Raw genomic sequence first — 15,410 nt, forward strand, 5'->3', positions numbered from 1 at the left:
TTTTATCCCATTAGAATGAGTTTCTTTTGGACAGGCAGGGTCTTATTGTTGTGTCCTTAATGTATAGTACCTGAATATGAAACGAAAATTCGTGGAAAGTATAAGTACATTACAATTTAATAAATGAGGCCACAGGAAAAAATAGTCTTTGTGCATCCATTTATTGAGATTGCAAAACTAGTAAGTAGCATAAATATTCCAGTCTTTTCCAAGGACTAGTATACAAGGATCTTGCTTTGCCTGTGTAGAAATATGGACAACGGACCAGGATCTTTGAACTCACTATTCTCAAAAGGGCCTTTGTCTTTTCGGAAGCGTTTCTGTTCTTTCAAACTGGGTCTCCATCACGAAAACTTGGACTGCAGTTCTTAGCATTCAGTGCCATCCTTGTTACGACCAAGATTGTACCGCTATATTGGACATCTACACGTTTGGCCATGTGGTAATAGATGTATATACTCATATACATGAATATACACATGAATAATTATAATACTATAAACTGCATTTGAATACTTTTAGTAAACAGATCATTAAAACCAAATTATTCTTTAAAGGCAAATTTTTAATTCAAAATTACCATCTTCCTGACACCCCAGTGGTTTTGTGTACCATATATGGAAACCACTCCTGCATCCTGCCCAAAGTTACCTTGATAGTAAAATTGTCACCTACGACAAACTTTCAGATACTGACATAGGTAGTCACCTTGAATCAACTTAATGTCCTTGTACATTCAAATAAATGACTTTGAAATCAGTCTATTTAGTTCACAAATGTTAACTTGTTAGCAAAGTATCCTAAACACTGTAGGAAAGGGAAAAAATTCTTCTCCCTTCATTGTACCCACTCCTAACCTGGTTTAAGAACTAGAATAATAAAAAGTGTGTTTTATTACATGCAGAGGCCCACTGAAGTTTGGGACCCCAATCAATGACCAAGGCGGAAGTTTTTACTTTTTAGACAAAACTCTTAGGATTTGGCAGAATACAGAAAACATGTTTGAGATCCTGGACTGAAGAAACAAGTTGAACAAAAGCAGACTAGCAGAAACTGCAGCTCCCGAGTCTTTAGAGTTCCTGTCTCTGGTGATCCAGCTTTCAGAGAAACAGGAGGAGTCCGAGTGTCTTTACACAGTGGAGGTTTCCCAAGTGTATTTAGTTCAGAGTCATATGCCAATGTGGTAACCTGGGGGCACACTGCCCTTGGCCACTACAATACCAATTCTTAAGTATGAACAGGAAGCTAAAGCCCAACTAGAAATTGCACTTCAATCATCCTGAACGAAAGAACGTGAGAAGAAAACAAGTCGTGTCACCTTTTTAGGACTATAGAAGTGGCTCTGAAAAGAGCCTTTTGTTTTTCAGTGGTTTCCAAGCTTCCTTCTCACTTGGCTTTGTGGTGGCTCTCGGTCTTCTTGGGCAACAGCACGGCCTGGATGTTGGGCAGGACGCCGCCCTGCGCGATGGTGACGCGGCCCAGCAGCTTGTTGAGCTCCTCGTCGTTGCGGATGGCCAGCTGCAGGTGGCGCGGGATGATGCGCGTCTTCTTGTTGTCGCGGGCCGCGTTGCCCGCCAGCTCCAGGATCTCGGCCGTCAGGTACTCCAGCACGGCCGCCAGGTACACCGGCGCGCCGGCCCCAACCCGCTCGGCGTAGTTGCCCTTGCGGAGCAGGCGGTGCACGCGCCCCACCGGGAACTGCAGCCCGGCCCGCGACGAGCGCGTCTTGGCCTTGGCGCGAGCCTTGCCGCCCTGCTTCCCGCGTCCAGACATGACCACCTAAACACTCTACAGCCACTTGGAGACACGAGCACACACCCAGCACTTTTTATAGCCCTGATTGGGCGCGAAAAAGAAGGCTTTGCATTGGCTAAGCTTGTGGCTTTATTTTCTCCAACGAGAATGCAGTTTGGGGAGTGTCGCGTCGTGATTGGGCAGAGCTAACTACTGACGTCATGTTGACTAGCCACCAATCAGACCCAGGACTGTAACTTACACCTTATTTGCATAAGGGTTTCTATATAAACCGGACAAGTTGCGTCTTACCCGCCCTACAGTTTCGTTTTTTCTGAGCGCGTCCTGTGTCGTCCCGGCCATGCCTGAGCCAGCCAAGTCCGCCCCGGCCCCGAAGAAGGGCTCGAAGAAGGCGGTGACCAAGGCGCAGAAGAAGGACGGCAAGAAGCGCAAGCGCAGCCGCAAGGAGAGCTACTCGGTGTACGTGTACAAGGTGCTGAAGCAGGTGCACCCCGACACCGGCATCTCGTCCAAGGCCATGGGCATCATGAACTCGTTCGTGAACGACATCTTCGAGCGCATCGCGGGCGAGGCGTCGCGCCTGGCGCATTACAACAAGCGCTCGACCATCACGTCCCGGGAGATCCAGACGGCCGTGCGCCTGCTGCTGCCCGGGGAGCTGGCCAAGCACGCCGTGTCCGAGGGCACCAAGGCCGTCACCAAGTACACCAGCTCCAAGTAGACTCGCCAAGTAAGCGTCCTGTTAACCAATCCCAAAGGCTCTTTTCAGAGCCACTTAAACTTGCTAAGGAAGAGCTGGTGCACTGTTGTTACTAGGGAAACGGGTGTTGTTCTGGGTAGGTGACAGCGTCCCGGATCACGTTTTCCAGGGACACCTTAAGCACCGTGCCTTCGGGTCTTCTCGTCCAGAAGGCTGGAGGTGGGTTCGACGCTGCCATGTTGACTGGGTGACGGGCTTGGTGGTGCCCTGGACGTGACTGCAGCGTTGTGGTGGCGCTTAGCACCACCCTTCCCCGTGCGTTCCCGCGCTTGCCATGTCTACACCTGATAGTGGCCGTATAAGTGGAAACCCCAAGGACCAAAGTCACAACCTGGAGCACTGAAGGGAAAGGAGAGTGGAGTGAGGCCAGCCTTTTGCTTGAACTCTGCGGACCAAGTGGAAACTAGAGGAACACGGGCGGGAAAGCCTCACAATTCATCCCACTTCCTCGTTCCAAAGGTGGAGGAGGGGGAGGTGGGTGCTAAAGCTTACGTTGAGTCTCCGAGGTCGTCTTGGGCGGAGGTGAGGCAGTCTTCGTGGTGCCCTCGCAGGGACTAAAGAGCCCTAAGGGCTCGGCTTTAGATATTTAAAGCAAGAAAAGGAGATTAGTCAGTGAATGTGGGCCTCCACGTGCTATTCGCCATTCTGCACATGTGGGCACAAGGTACAGCAAAGTTCTTGGGCTCCCTGGATAGGAGCGGAAACTCCGGGCTCTCGCTCCAGCTCCACCCCTTGCACGGCTCTGAGTACCGATCTGCAGGATGGACACACCGCCAGCAGGTGCACGGCGTCCAATATGGCAGGTACAGTGCTCAGTGCATGTTAACACCTCAGAACAGCTCTGTGAAGTGGGCACGGTCACCTCCCTTTCTCAAGTAAAGCAAAACAAGTCACTTACCCAAGGCCACACAGCCAAAAAATAAAAATAAAAAAAAAACGTGAACGGAATTTAAGCTGCCAAATTTGAGTCCTCGATTTTGGTAGGATTGGCTGCCTCTTTTAGGGCATAATCCCTGCCCTGATGAGAAGGGAAAGTGTAAATGAAGGCCTTTGCTTTTATCATCCTTCTACAGTAACCCCCTCATTTCTTCAGATTTATTGGGCATTAACTAGGTTCCTAGCACCATGCTGGGCTCTTGGCCCCATCCGGCCAGTTCTTGCTGTGTCTTGCAGCAAATTGCATAAGGTACAGATCTCCACGTCTTCCCTCTGTAAAATGGGAATAACTCGGAGATGACAATGAGAGGTCTAAAGGAAGGTTGCGGCTCTTAGTCACTCAATGTTCCTTTGTCTTCTTGCCGGTATCTTTGTCTGTGTTAGAGTCACGTGGAATAACCAAGGTGAAAACACGTTATGGCAGTAGTAAGGCATTTTGCTACCAGAAAGCCAGTAAATCAATTGCACTCCGGCCAGTTGCTACTTATGGTCCCCCGCCACCCTGTTGTATTAAGGTAGTAATGAAACTTCAGTAATTTTTATCTATTCCTCTTTCCAGTTTCTGAAAGAAATCTCTGTAGTAGTAGGCCAACGCAAAGTGACAAATAAAAGTCTTCTGTGTCCACCTCCTTTCCAGTAGTCTTGTGACTTTGCTAGGAAAAAAAGATGCCAAAGCAGATTTTAAAATGCTTTCTTGCCGCCACCAAAACCCCACTGTATTTCCCAATCCTTCCAACCAGTTAAACTAACATTTTATTTTGCCTTTAATACTCACTACAAGCCAGTCATTGTATGTTGGGTTAGAAATGGAAATTCCTGAGTAAGACTCCATGATCTTAATTCTCAGTCACCACTGGGGGCCCTGAAAATTGGTAATCCTTTCATGGAAGAAAATTTGACAATCTCTTTCAAAACAATGCATCTATTTTTACACCCAGAAACCACCTCTGGGATTGTATTATTCGTGAAAATGTGCAAAATGACATATGTGTACAGAGTTTTTCAGCAGCCCAGTTTATAGTACAAGAGACTAGAAGCAATCTGAGTGATCAAAAACAAAGCGATAAGTTACAGTGCATTATTCTGATGGTAAAAACAAATAAAAATGCTCTTTTTCTTAATAACAGTAGCTAATATGTATTGCTTACCACGTGCCAGACGAGGTCCTAAAAGATTCCTCACATAAATTCCATATTTTAATCTTTATAATAACCTTATGAGTGAAATTACTACTATGCCTGTTTTATAGATTATAAAGTAGGGATTCAGAGAGGTTGAGTAAACAGCCTGAGGTTGCACAGCCAATAAGTAATGCAAACATATTTTTAAAGAATCTAGCTTCAGAATCCACATTTGTAACGACTGGGTACTATTAGGCTTCTCCAGGTATCGATATGTGATGGTCTCCATTACTGGCTAGTGCAAAAAGTAAGGCACAGGATAGTGTGCAGAGAATTTTGTATACATATGTTTGTATGATTGTAAAATGCCTCTAGAAGGATACTAGATAAACTGCCAACGACTCAGGGAGGATCTTTTCAACTATAACCTTTTTATGCTCTTCCAATTTTAAATCAGGCATGCACTGCCCATAAATGAATGAATGAACGAACAAATAAATAAATCTAAGAATCCCCCTGCTCAAATACAGATAAAACACACATAATAAATGCCTTGGCAGAGATGTGTATGGAAAACCCAAGGAGCACAGGACAGGTGATATTACTGGTAGGGGTGGGGATCATACAAAACAACATTCTAGGCAGAAGAAGTAGGAAAGTGGGTATCACATTCAAGGAATCAGTAATCATTGGTGGGACTAAAGTCTACAAGGGGAGGCAGAAGGGAGCAGTCCATGGGCCCGAGCCATTAGTCTGATGGAATGTTATACCAAAGGCTTCATTCTGTACTCTGCGCAGGCTTCTGAAAATGGCAGGCCTTCGAGATAAAGCAATTAATACGAATTGTGACGAGCTTATCAAGTAAGATTCTGAAATATGCAAAATTCTACACGCCAATATAACTGGATGGTTATTTAAGTGAAGCAGGCTCTCAAATTATTTATTAAATTAGTCCAGCATTCATAGGATCGCTTTGCTCCATGAGCATGAAGGAGAAAAAGAAAGTATCACTATTTTGGAACTAGAAGAGGCTCAGAAGAATTTATGACCTGCTTAAAGGAAAGATTTCATATACAACATTGTTGCCTCTGTAGCCTATGATCAAAGAAGCCAATGGATGAGAAGTGCCCGCTTTGGAGATAAATGCCAGAAGGCTGTGCAACGATGTCTCGTGTTCCGAGGTCCTAGGAGACTTCCTTACAAATCTAATGAAACTCCTCTGTGTTTATCACCTGCAAACTGCTGGGTAGCAGCTTTGAACACTGGCACAGAACTCCATATGGGACGCAGTACGGTATGCAGACAGGGCCTCACTGGGCAGGCTTGACTTTATATTCTACGTGAAGAAATAGAAAAGAAGTTGAAGAGGGTTTTATTTCATACAAGAGAAGTGGGGCCTTGTCTTCTACCATCCAGGAGGTCCTTCTTTCTAATTGGCATTGCCAGGAGGAAGAGAATTCTTCGGTTTTTATTTTTTGGTGTTTAGTATAGAAACAGTCCCCATCTTCTTTCGTGCAAGTTTTTTTCTAAATCGGTTTCCTTTAACCTCACATTTTCCTACAAGAACTTCTGCTTCAGTCTGTCGCAGCTCACGTTGACAAGAGATAAGACAGTGAAAGAGCAGACCTAGGGCGGCCGACTAGTGACTATGTCCCCGACGGACAGACGTGGCCGCAGAAAGAAGTTCCTGCTCAAACCTCAGACCACGCCTCCTCTCCTTGAGTAACTTATGTTTTCTAAGAAAGCAGGCCACCGATTGATGCATTCTTCTGAAGTCTAAGGTGGGAGGAAGGGGAGTGTGAGAGGCGTGGAAAGTGTGAGTAGAAGAGGGAGGCCTTCTCTCAGGTGGGGGCCAGAGGCCGGAGCCCTCAACCCTGTCCAGGCTTAGAATGACCTGGGAGCATTTTACCCCTCCCCAAACCAATTAAATCAGAGTCTCTGGGGATGGTGTTTGGTGCTAGGTATTTACACAGCACAGCAAGGCTGACAGCCAATGGTTAATAGGTGACCAGTGAGAAACGTTCTGTATACACTGAGGCCAAACATGTTCGAGACCCTCAGACACAGTGGTTCTTACACTTCAGGTGCATCAGACTCTCCTGGAAGACTTGTTCAAACACAGATTGCTGAGCCCCACCCCCAGAGTTTCTGATTCAGTGGGTCTGTGACCACCAGGCCCAACATTTGCATTTTTAACAAGTTCCAGGTGATGCTGATAATTGCTGATCTGGGACCACACTTTGGCAGCCACGTCTGCCTCTTCCTCATAGTGCAACTTACTTCCTGCATAGAACCTCACAAACCCGAAGGTTCTCTAGGCAGCTGTTGAAAATTAGCGCCGCAAAATGAGAGCCGATGGCCTCCCGTGCGCTAGGATCTGGATCCAGGGCAGCGAAGGGTATTCTTGTAAAACTCTCCCTAAAGAGGTGACTTCTAACAGAGGAATCCCGTTCTCCACCATACCCCCAGCACCAGGCAGACTCTGGAACGACACTGCGTGAGTGATGACCCACAAATGTCTTTTTTCGCTTCATATAACAATACATGGCCCTTAGAGGGCGTCTTTGGGAGGGGGGAGGGGGGGGTTCTTCTTAGCCTTAATCATCTACTTCATATTTTTAACTTTTCAAATTCCATCCCACTCTTGCAGACCCCAGGGCCAACAATTTTGTAAACAATCATCATGTTGGGAGGCCTATCGCAAGTTCTTAAATAGGCCCATAAGAAGACACGAACGCTGATGTTCATTAACATATTACTTACGGTGACGACAAATTGAGGACAATCCTACCGGGCAATACTGAGGGAGTAGACAGGGAAAATTCCTGTTTCTAGAAGTTTTTCTGGTTACCATTACTGCATAGGAAGCCAGCCCAAAATCTGGTACCATAAGAAACATTTCGTTATATTCGTGGATTCTGTGGTCAGGATGTGCCCCAAGATGTCTGGAGCTCAGGTGGAAGTTCACCGACTTGGGGTGACTCTCGGCATAGCTGCGGAGGGCGACAATCACCTGACGGCATCTTTATCCCCACCCCTGTGCGTTGACACTGTGGGCCAGACCACTGACACGGGGTCCGGGCCACTTAACAGTACGGCGGCCTCACAGCGGTCAGACTTCTCCTGTGGTGACTTAGGATTCCAACCGTGAGTCTCCCAACACCCCCGACCAGAAACTGTGACTTCCCACGTCAGAATTAACCTCAAAACGCTAACGAAGTCCGACAGCGTCCTGCCAGATGTCCACGAGACGATTCACTATGGACAGACGGGTGCAAAGGTGGGAGCAGGAATTTCAGTTAAAAAAGGCGCCTGAAAACCGGATGAAGGGCACAGAAGGTGGTGCCACCAAAGCCGCGCAGTCCTAAGGACCAGTCTTTGTAGAAGACTGTCCTGAGTAGGTCAGGCCTTCGGCCTCTCGGGTCGGTCTTGACCTGTAACAGCCATTCGTGCCCCCAGCCATGGAGACAGCCAAAGCACTCCCACATTTCCAAAATGCGCCTGCAGGGGGCGATACAGCTTTACTTGGTGGGCGGGGGGGAAGGAGGAGGAAAAAAATGAAAATCTGGGGATTAGGATGCAGCGCCTCAGTGATGAATATTTATCACAAGGGATACCTGCTAAGCAACGGCACCCGCCGGCCCCATGGTGTAATGGTTAGCACTCTGGACTTTGAATCCAGCGATCCGAGTTCAAATCTCGGTGGGACCTTCCGGGCTTCTCTTTGCCAATTTTTTTTTTTTTTTTTTCTATTTTTCTTCCCGTGATCTCTCTTAAAACGACCCTCTCCCCCTGTAAGGCAGCCCATACGAAGCCCTAACGACCAATAATATTACCGGAAGCCAGAGCCCGCCCGCGCGAGCGAGACCCCGCGGAGAAACGCGCACAACAAGAAGCAGTCTCCAATCCTGTAAACTGCTCCCAGATCCAGATTGGGGGGGGTCGGGGGGGGGGGACTCCTGTCCCCCACGTGTGCCCTTGGCTGGATTCCTACAGAGGAGGTAGTGCACACAGAAGGACTTCCGTTTTACGAGGAATGGCCAGATTACTGTGAGACGGGAAAAGGGATCTGAGCTGAGAAGTGATCAATACCCGGTCTGAGCGGGTCCGCCCTCCCCGCGCTTGGCCTCCTCCATCGGACGCTCTCACCAAGCCCAGGCCCGCAGAGCGAACGGTCCCCTGCCCGTGGCTCCCAGCCTTTGCGGCCCCCCTCGACCCCTCGGAGCTTCCCGCGGCCCCCAGCCCTTGCAGGCCCCCTCGCCCCACCCCCTCCCCTCGGCGAGCTGCACGCTTCCGAGATTCCTTCTTGCACGTGAGTCGTGCTGCGTGGACGCCCGTGCTGGTCGCTTGCAGAATTCTCGCCGCAGCACGATCGCGGCCCTAACCTGCCCGCATCTCCTGCCTCGTCCGTCTGTCACTGTTCCTGCCCCTCGCGGGGTGTCGCGTCAGCTTCTAGTCACCAGCCGGGGTAAAAGTATTTCTGTTCTTTCCGTTCTTCCCCCGTCTCTTCTCGTTTTCTACCCACTCAATGTCTTCGCCCTCCCCCTCTGCCCTCGTGTTCTCCAAAAACCAACTTGCACCCTGCAGCCCTTCTCCCTGGGGCCGCCGCTGGCTCCCTGGCCCCGGGCGTCAGTGCCTCCTCGGTGTTCCCCTTCTCATCCCGCCTCGGGTTTCAATTCCTCGTGCAAGAAACCCTCCCTCCTGCGCGAGGGGGAGGGGTCAGTCCTGACGCCCGCTCACCTTTCAGGTCTGGGTCCCACGGGCCCTGGTCGTGGCCGTGCACCCGGACTGACTCACCCATCCCAGAACCCATACCTGGTTCCTTCTCACTCCTTTTCCTTCCATGATCCCGAGGTCTACACCCGCTAAGAACGAGATTTGCCCCCAGACCGGAGCAGACGTCTCCCTGGAGATGAATGTCCACAACGAGTGGTCTTAATGAGGCCACTCAGTGGCTAAAGGGAGGAGGAGGGGGTCGGACCACCGTATTTCGCCTGTTTTGGGCAAGAACTCACTTCAGGGAAGAAAGGCCCCTTTCCCTGCATTCCTGCCCAGCTCCCGAGGCCCGCCTCCGGAGCGCCCTAATCGTGCGTTCGCTGAAGACTTCGGAGTGGGCACAGGAAGCGGACTTGGGCTGAGGGTGCTCCGATCTCGTCTCCGAGGGCGCAGGACGGAGACATAGGCTCCTGGACGGTGCCCTTGCTGGGCGCCCGCTCAGGTCACACCCGGGCTCTCAGCCGGCTCACCTGCGGGCGAAGGGAAACCCCCCCCCCCCGCAGGAGGCGCCCAGCAAGAGCACAGACGTGCTGATAAACGGGGAGCCGCTGCTGCTCAAGTCAGGGGCCCTCCCTGAACCTCCCAAGGTCAAGGTCATTGGGATTCTTTTTTTCCTTTGGCGTCGGAAACTGTGATTGAACTAGTGTGTTCACCTCTGGCTGCCTTCGTGGAGGAATGAGAAACGTCGGGGCTTTCCCGGCGCAGGGTTAAAGGTGTTCTTTGTCAGGACCTTTTCCTCATCTGCGCCGTGTCTTGGCGGATTGAAGGACCCGCGGAGGATTTGCACCCTCTGTCCCGACGAGTTCCTACCCACTCTGCGCGAATACGACCTGCACCTGTTCTAGGCTTCAGGAAAATTCCCAGCCCCCCTTTCCAGAAAGAACCACCCTGCAAAACTCGCTCTGCAAGGGGACCCCGCAAGAAGCCCGGTGTTTACAGGGAGAGCGGCGCGTTGCGGGGTTCGGTCCTCCTGGGTCGGGGTGTTGGGGGCGGCCTGGTTTCGCGGCGCTTTGTTGCGCTTTGCCGTCTGTGTCCACCAGGGGGCGCGCCGTCCTCGCAGCGCTTCGCCGCAGAAGCCTTTAATCTGGGGAGGCGGCCCGGGCCGGCGGCCCTGCGCCCACGGGCTCCGGATCCTGAAGTCCCGGGGGGCAGCCCGGCCCGGCTGTCCCGCGCCCACAGGCTCCGGATCCTGGGAAAGCACCCAGAGCGCGCACGCAGCCAACGAAAGGGCGGTGGCGGGCGGGAGGCCCCCGTGTCGCTCCAGCAGGTGCCAGGTCCGTACGCTACTCCGCTATGTCCAGGGCGCGCCCCACGACACGCATTCCCCGAGTCACGTGCGTTCGGTGGCCTCCCACACGCTCTTTCCGTCGGGGAGAGGACTGGAGGGCACGGGGCTGGTGCCGGAGCCGCAGGGACCTCCCTCCCGCCACCGGACCCCACACACACAGGTGCTCCAGGGTCGCAGGGACCCTCCTCCCTCCCGGTCCCCAGTCCACCCCCAAAGAGGTGCCGCAGGGACCCTCCTCCCTCCCCGTCACCGGTCCCCCCCCCCACACACACACACAGGTGCCCCAGGGCCGCAAGGACCTTCCTCCAGTCCTGTCCCCGGTCCCCCGCGCAGGTGCAGGGCCCGCAGAAGGAAATCAGCCTTGATAAGCAAGCGGAGTGAAGGACCGCAGGCCTCGGCCTCAGGTGTCCCCACCTCCCAGGGCGCGTGTGAGCCTCACGTGAGGTAACAATACAAACACCTGTCACAAAACCTGAACCTCGATGACGGCTCGGCCCGGGTCACGACCTCACCTGTGCTCCTATTTAGGGGCCCGGAGCACCCCGTTCCGGAACCGCTTGGGGGAATACGCAGGTAAAAGGGGGGGCGGGAGGGTTCCTGACGTTTGGAAGCCGGTGTTTTCCAATAAGACCCTGGGGTAGGAGATGTGCGACAGGTGAACGTCCACGACTCCATCCCGGAGGTGGAAAAGTCACCTGTGCTTATAGATCAGGGGACTTGGGCAAGAAGAACTATGTCACCAAATTAGGGGGCAAAGTGGCCAGGTGGGCCCCATGGTGTAATGGTCAGCACTCTGGACTCTGAATCCAGCGATCCGAGTTCAAATCTCGGTGGGACCTTAGGGTTTCCTTTTCAATTTGATCCCCACCTTTCTATAAACTACTGGTCGTTTTACTATCTTTTCCAAACCATTTCTATTCCGCTCCGTTCCATTCCATTTCATCTGTAGACACGTGACTGTAAGGGGGTGGGGGGAGGGAAGGGAAGGAAGTCCCATCAGTTTCATTAAGTTCCAGTATAATATTATTTTTCATATCCTGTACTTATGAAAAAGTATGTTTAATGTTTTGTTGCCTGCTATTAGGTTTAATAGCTGCTCAAACAAGAAGAAAAACATTTAAAGTAGAGAGACTTACACACCTGAAATAACTAAAAATCATACCTCAATTTTTATATGATTTTGTTTTAGACTGGGATAATTGGGTCATTAATCACAGACTTTAAGCATAAAAATGCAATATACTGGGATAAAATTTTGTGGCAGATATAGAACAGAAATATTTTTAAAAGAGAATTCATGAGCACTTTCAACTCTTAAAAGCATGCCATATTTTTTTAATTGAGGTATAAATAATATATAACATCATATTAGTTTCAGGTTTGTTTTAGATCTCACATATAAATGAGATCATAAGGTATTTGTCTTTCTCTGTCTTACTTATTTCACCAAGTATATTTTTAGAAAATCCTAGTGCATGTAGATCGTTAAAGCTTTTACTTTCCAATGGACAGTATTCAATCATTGATTGGATTCTTTCTTAAGTTTACCATATGCTACAAGTTACATTCTTGGGAGTGATTTAAATTTATGAGGAAATATTTTAGAAGAGTGCTGGAAAACGTGTGAAAGCACAAAAATACAGAATTAAAATTGCTTGAAACTGTTCTTGGTTCAAACAATGAAGTCATAGAACAAAGCAGCCCTTTTACATCATTTCTGACTGGTTCATTGCTAATTTTCAGGTGGATTTCCCCTTCTGTTTGTGTACATTTGAGTTAAGGTGTTTTATTATGATTTCATAAACTTTTATTGAAGAGTATTGTTTTATTTTTTTTTTAATTTTTTTTCAACGTTTTTTATTTATTTTTGGGACAGAGAGAGACAGAGCATGAACGGGGGAGGGGCAGAGAGAGAGGGAGACACAGAATCGGAAACAGGCTCCAGGCTCCGAGCCATCAGCCCAGAGCCTGACGCGGGGCTCGAACTCACGGACCGCGAGATCGTGACCTGGCTGAAGTCGGACGCTTAACCGACTGCGCCACCCAGGCGCCCCAGAAGAGTATTGTTTTAAACCTTCCTCGCTTAAATATCCAATAGTTTCCAAGTAAAATTTTTTCTGAGTTGTCTTATTAATTGCAACTACGTATTTTATTAATTTATATTTTGTATCTAAGTCACGAGTCTATCTGGAATTTGATTTTTAACATGGTTGAGAGTAAATGTCCATCTTTGTTTTCTTCCATAGGTCAAGTTAGTTACACCATCACAATTTGTTTTAAAATCGCCTTCACTTGCTGGATGGAAATATTAGCTTTGTTGTATGTTAACTGCCTTGTATCCATTTTTAAATGTATCTATTTCCCTCTCTGTATACTTCTGACAATGCTAAAAATTTTCTGCTTAGAGTTTCTTTTAATACATTTTAATTCCCTTAGAGCATTCTTCCCTTAGGTTATTGAAATTTCCAGGTACAGAGGAATAGGAAGATAAAGGGGAGGGGTGCTGGAGATTCCAATAATGTTTCATTTTTAATTTCCAGCTTCTGGTAAAGAGCTGAGGGCTAAGTCGCTTCTGGTGAACATAGACATGAGCTCATCAGCCTGGAGAGAAGCCTCGGGAGCTGGGTCCCAAGTCCTGTGGGTCTCTGCCTCTTTACCTACCTCAGGGCAAAGACACCGGTGCTCTTGAACACAACAGGGTCTCCTTGGCGAGCCTGGCAGGCTTTGAAGGGATGCAGAAAATAACGACGGCGGTCGTCAAAGTCTGGAGCATTTGTCTGAGGGCGTCTGGAATGATACAGCTCACAGTCTGCACGAATCGGGCCCAGGGCTCCGTCTCTGGGGACACGATCTGCACCCCAAGGACAGTCTGACCCTGTTTTTCTCTGCTCCACTATTCCCTGTTCCTTCTTCTGATTTCCCCCACCCTTCTCTGGCTACTTGCAAAATAAACCAGAGCGTTGTCTGCGCTCTTTCTGAGATGCCTGGAAAACCGCATCGACGGTCTGACAGCGCCCTGTCCTTCAGCAGGACCGCACTTACCTCGCCCGGTAGCGGCAAGAGACTTACAAACTGGGTGGCAGCTCGACATCCTGGAATCCCACGAGGGTGGGTGTAATTCGCGTGAATCAAAGGATTTACGTGGGGAATCCGGAAAGGTTCACTCTGAGCTGGAGGCATCGGAAGCGGAGCCCGGGGCCGGAAGGGCCGGGGAACCTCCGGCAAGTTCGGCGCGCAGCCGTGCTTCCTGCGGCTGAGCTTCCAAAACGCTCGGCCCGTTTCCACAAACAGGGACTCGTTCAAGGTGCGGCCACGGCAGCCGAGGGCGGGGGGACCCCACAGCGTCCGCCGAAAGTGTATCACCGAGTCCGGGAAGACGAGCGCGGATGAGGCCAAGCGCCGGGAGTGCAGCGAGCTGGACCTTTTCTGCAGGTGAACTCGGTCGCGGCCACGCAAACCAGGACCTCGTCTGCCTTTAATCACAGCCCAGCCCTCAGGAGCAAGGACGTTGGGGGTCAGATGGGATGGGGGTGGGATCAAGGAGACATTCGGGAAGACACGCAGCAGATTTGGGACACAAGGGGGGTGAGCCACCCGGCTCCGGTGAGGATGGGGACAGGGTGCGCTGCGGCTCCTGCTCCGGGCACGAGCTGACCTGGACGCTGCGCTGGACGGCGGCGGGGACCCCACGGAGCGCAAGGCGGCAGGACGGTCCCGCGCTGGGAGCTTGCTGGCGGGCGGGAGGGAGGATGCTGTTAAAGGAGCAGACTATGTGCGGGTCCGATGGGGGCAATTGGGGTGCCGAGGAAACCTACTGGGAGCAGCGAGCCGAAACCCGGATCAAGGCAGCGGAAGAAGCCTCGGGAAGAACCGTGACGCCCAGGCGGAGGTATGAGCAGCAGGCGCAGGTGAGAGAGGTGGGCACAGGTGTGAGCGGTGGGTGGAGACGAGAGTGGAGAGCACAGGTGTGAGGGGGCGCAGGTGTGAGCGGGGGAGGGGGCGCAGGTGCGAGTGGTGGGCGCAGGTGTGAGCGGCGGGCAGAGGTGTGAGCGGCAGGTGCAGAGCTGAGGCGGGGCGGGATGGGGGGAAGGAAAATGAGGAGCGTGGGGAGGAAAGGATTTCTCCGCAGCTGGCGCCTGGAGACCAGCACGAGGTGCCGAGGCAGCAGCAGCAGCTGAGGCCGCATCACAGTGTCAAATATTCTATTTTAAACAAGAGTCTTCCGGGGTCGCCCGGGCGGCTCAGTCGTTAGGCATCGACTGCAGCTCAGGTCACGATCTCCCGGTTCGTGGGTGCGAGCCCCACGTGGGGCTCTGTGCTGCCGGCTCAGAGCCTGGAGCCTCTTCACATTCTGTGTCTCCCTCTCTCTTTGCCTCTCTCTCTCTCTCTCAAAAATAAGTAAACATTAAAAATATTTTTAAAAAAAGAATTCAGCTCATTGGCTTTCAGTTTTGGTTTTTCATCCCTCCCCTTCCCATTCTTGTTGATTTCATATTAATTTTTGAACCTGTAGAACCTTCACAAATGTAGCTTTCGAAAGGTAAAGGCTTCCCAGAAAGTACAGTCAGAGAAACGTTCTTCCATATTCCTTTACACCCAGTTCTACCCTTTTACGTCACCAGCTTCCCTGGCCATCTGTGACTAATACTGCGTGTGTACGTGTTCCTCACTCTGGCTGGACATTTAAGGTGAAAATGCTTTTAGGGGCCAAACAAGCAGAATACGTCGAACAGGACTGGTCTTGCCCAACAGGAACGTCTTCACCACTAAACTC

At 50.6% G+C, this 15,410-nt stretch overlaps 2 protein-coding genes, 1 long non-coding RNA gene and 2 other non-coding genes across 5 annotated transcripts; 4 read left to right on the top strand and 1 right to left on the bottom strand.

Moving 5' to 3' along the window:
* Positions 1–144: 144 nt before the first annotated feature.
* On the bottom strand, positions 145–1,785 carry LOC122219425 (histone H2A type 1-E-like). The gene has a single exon (XM_042937673.1). The coding sequence runs from the start codon at positions 1,771–1,773 to the stop codon at positions 1,387–1,389; it is 387 nt and encodes a 128-aa protein (XP_042793607.1). The 5' UTR covers positions 1,774–1,785; the 3' UTR covers positions 145–1,386.
* A 283-nt stretch (positions 1,786–2,068) lies between these two features.
* Positions 2,069–2,517, top strand: LOC122219434 (histone H2B type 1-C/E/F/G/I). The gene has a single exon (XM_042937683.1). It carries the CDS (start codon positions 2,096–2,098, stop codon positions 2,474–2,476), a length of 381 nt encoding a protein of 126 aa, XP_042793617.1. The 5' UTR covers positions 2,069–2,095; the 3' UTR covers positions 2,477–2,517.
* A 5,694-nt stretch (positions 2,518–8,211) lies between these two features.
* Positions 8,212–8,283, top strand: TRNAQ-UUG. Its single transcript has one exon. It is a non-coding gene; the product is annotated as a tRNA-Gln (tRNA).
* Positions 8,284–11,086: 2,803 nt separating this feature from the next.
* On the top strand, positions 11,087–13,617 carry LOC122219460. The gene is made up of 2 exons (XR_006202379.1): positions 11,087–11,209; positions 13,177–13,617. It is a non-coding gene; the product is annotated as an uncharacterized LOC122219460 (long non-coding RNA).
* TRNAQ-CUG lies at positions 11,404–11,475 on the top strand. The gene has a single exon. It is a non-coding gene; the product is annotated as a tRNA-Gln (tRNA).
* Positions 13,618–15,410: the final 1,793 nt, after the last annotated feature.

This window comes from Panthera leo, chromosome B2 (assembly GCF_018350215.1).
Source record: "Panthera leo isolate Ple1 chromosome B2, P.leo_Ple1_pat1.1, whole genome shotgun sequence".
Lineage (NCBI taxonomy): Eukaryota > Metazoa > Chordata > Mammalia > Carnivora > Felidae > Panthera > Panthera leo.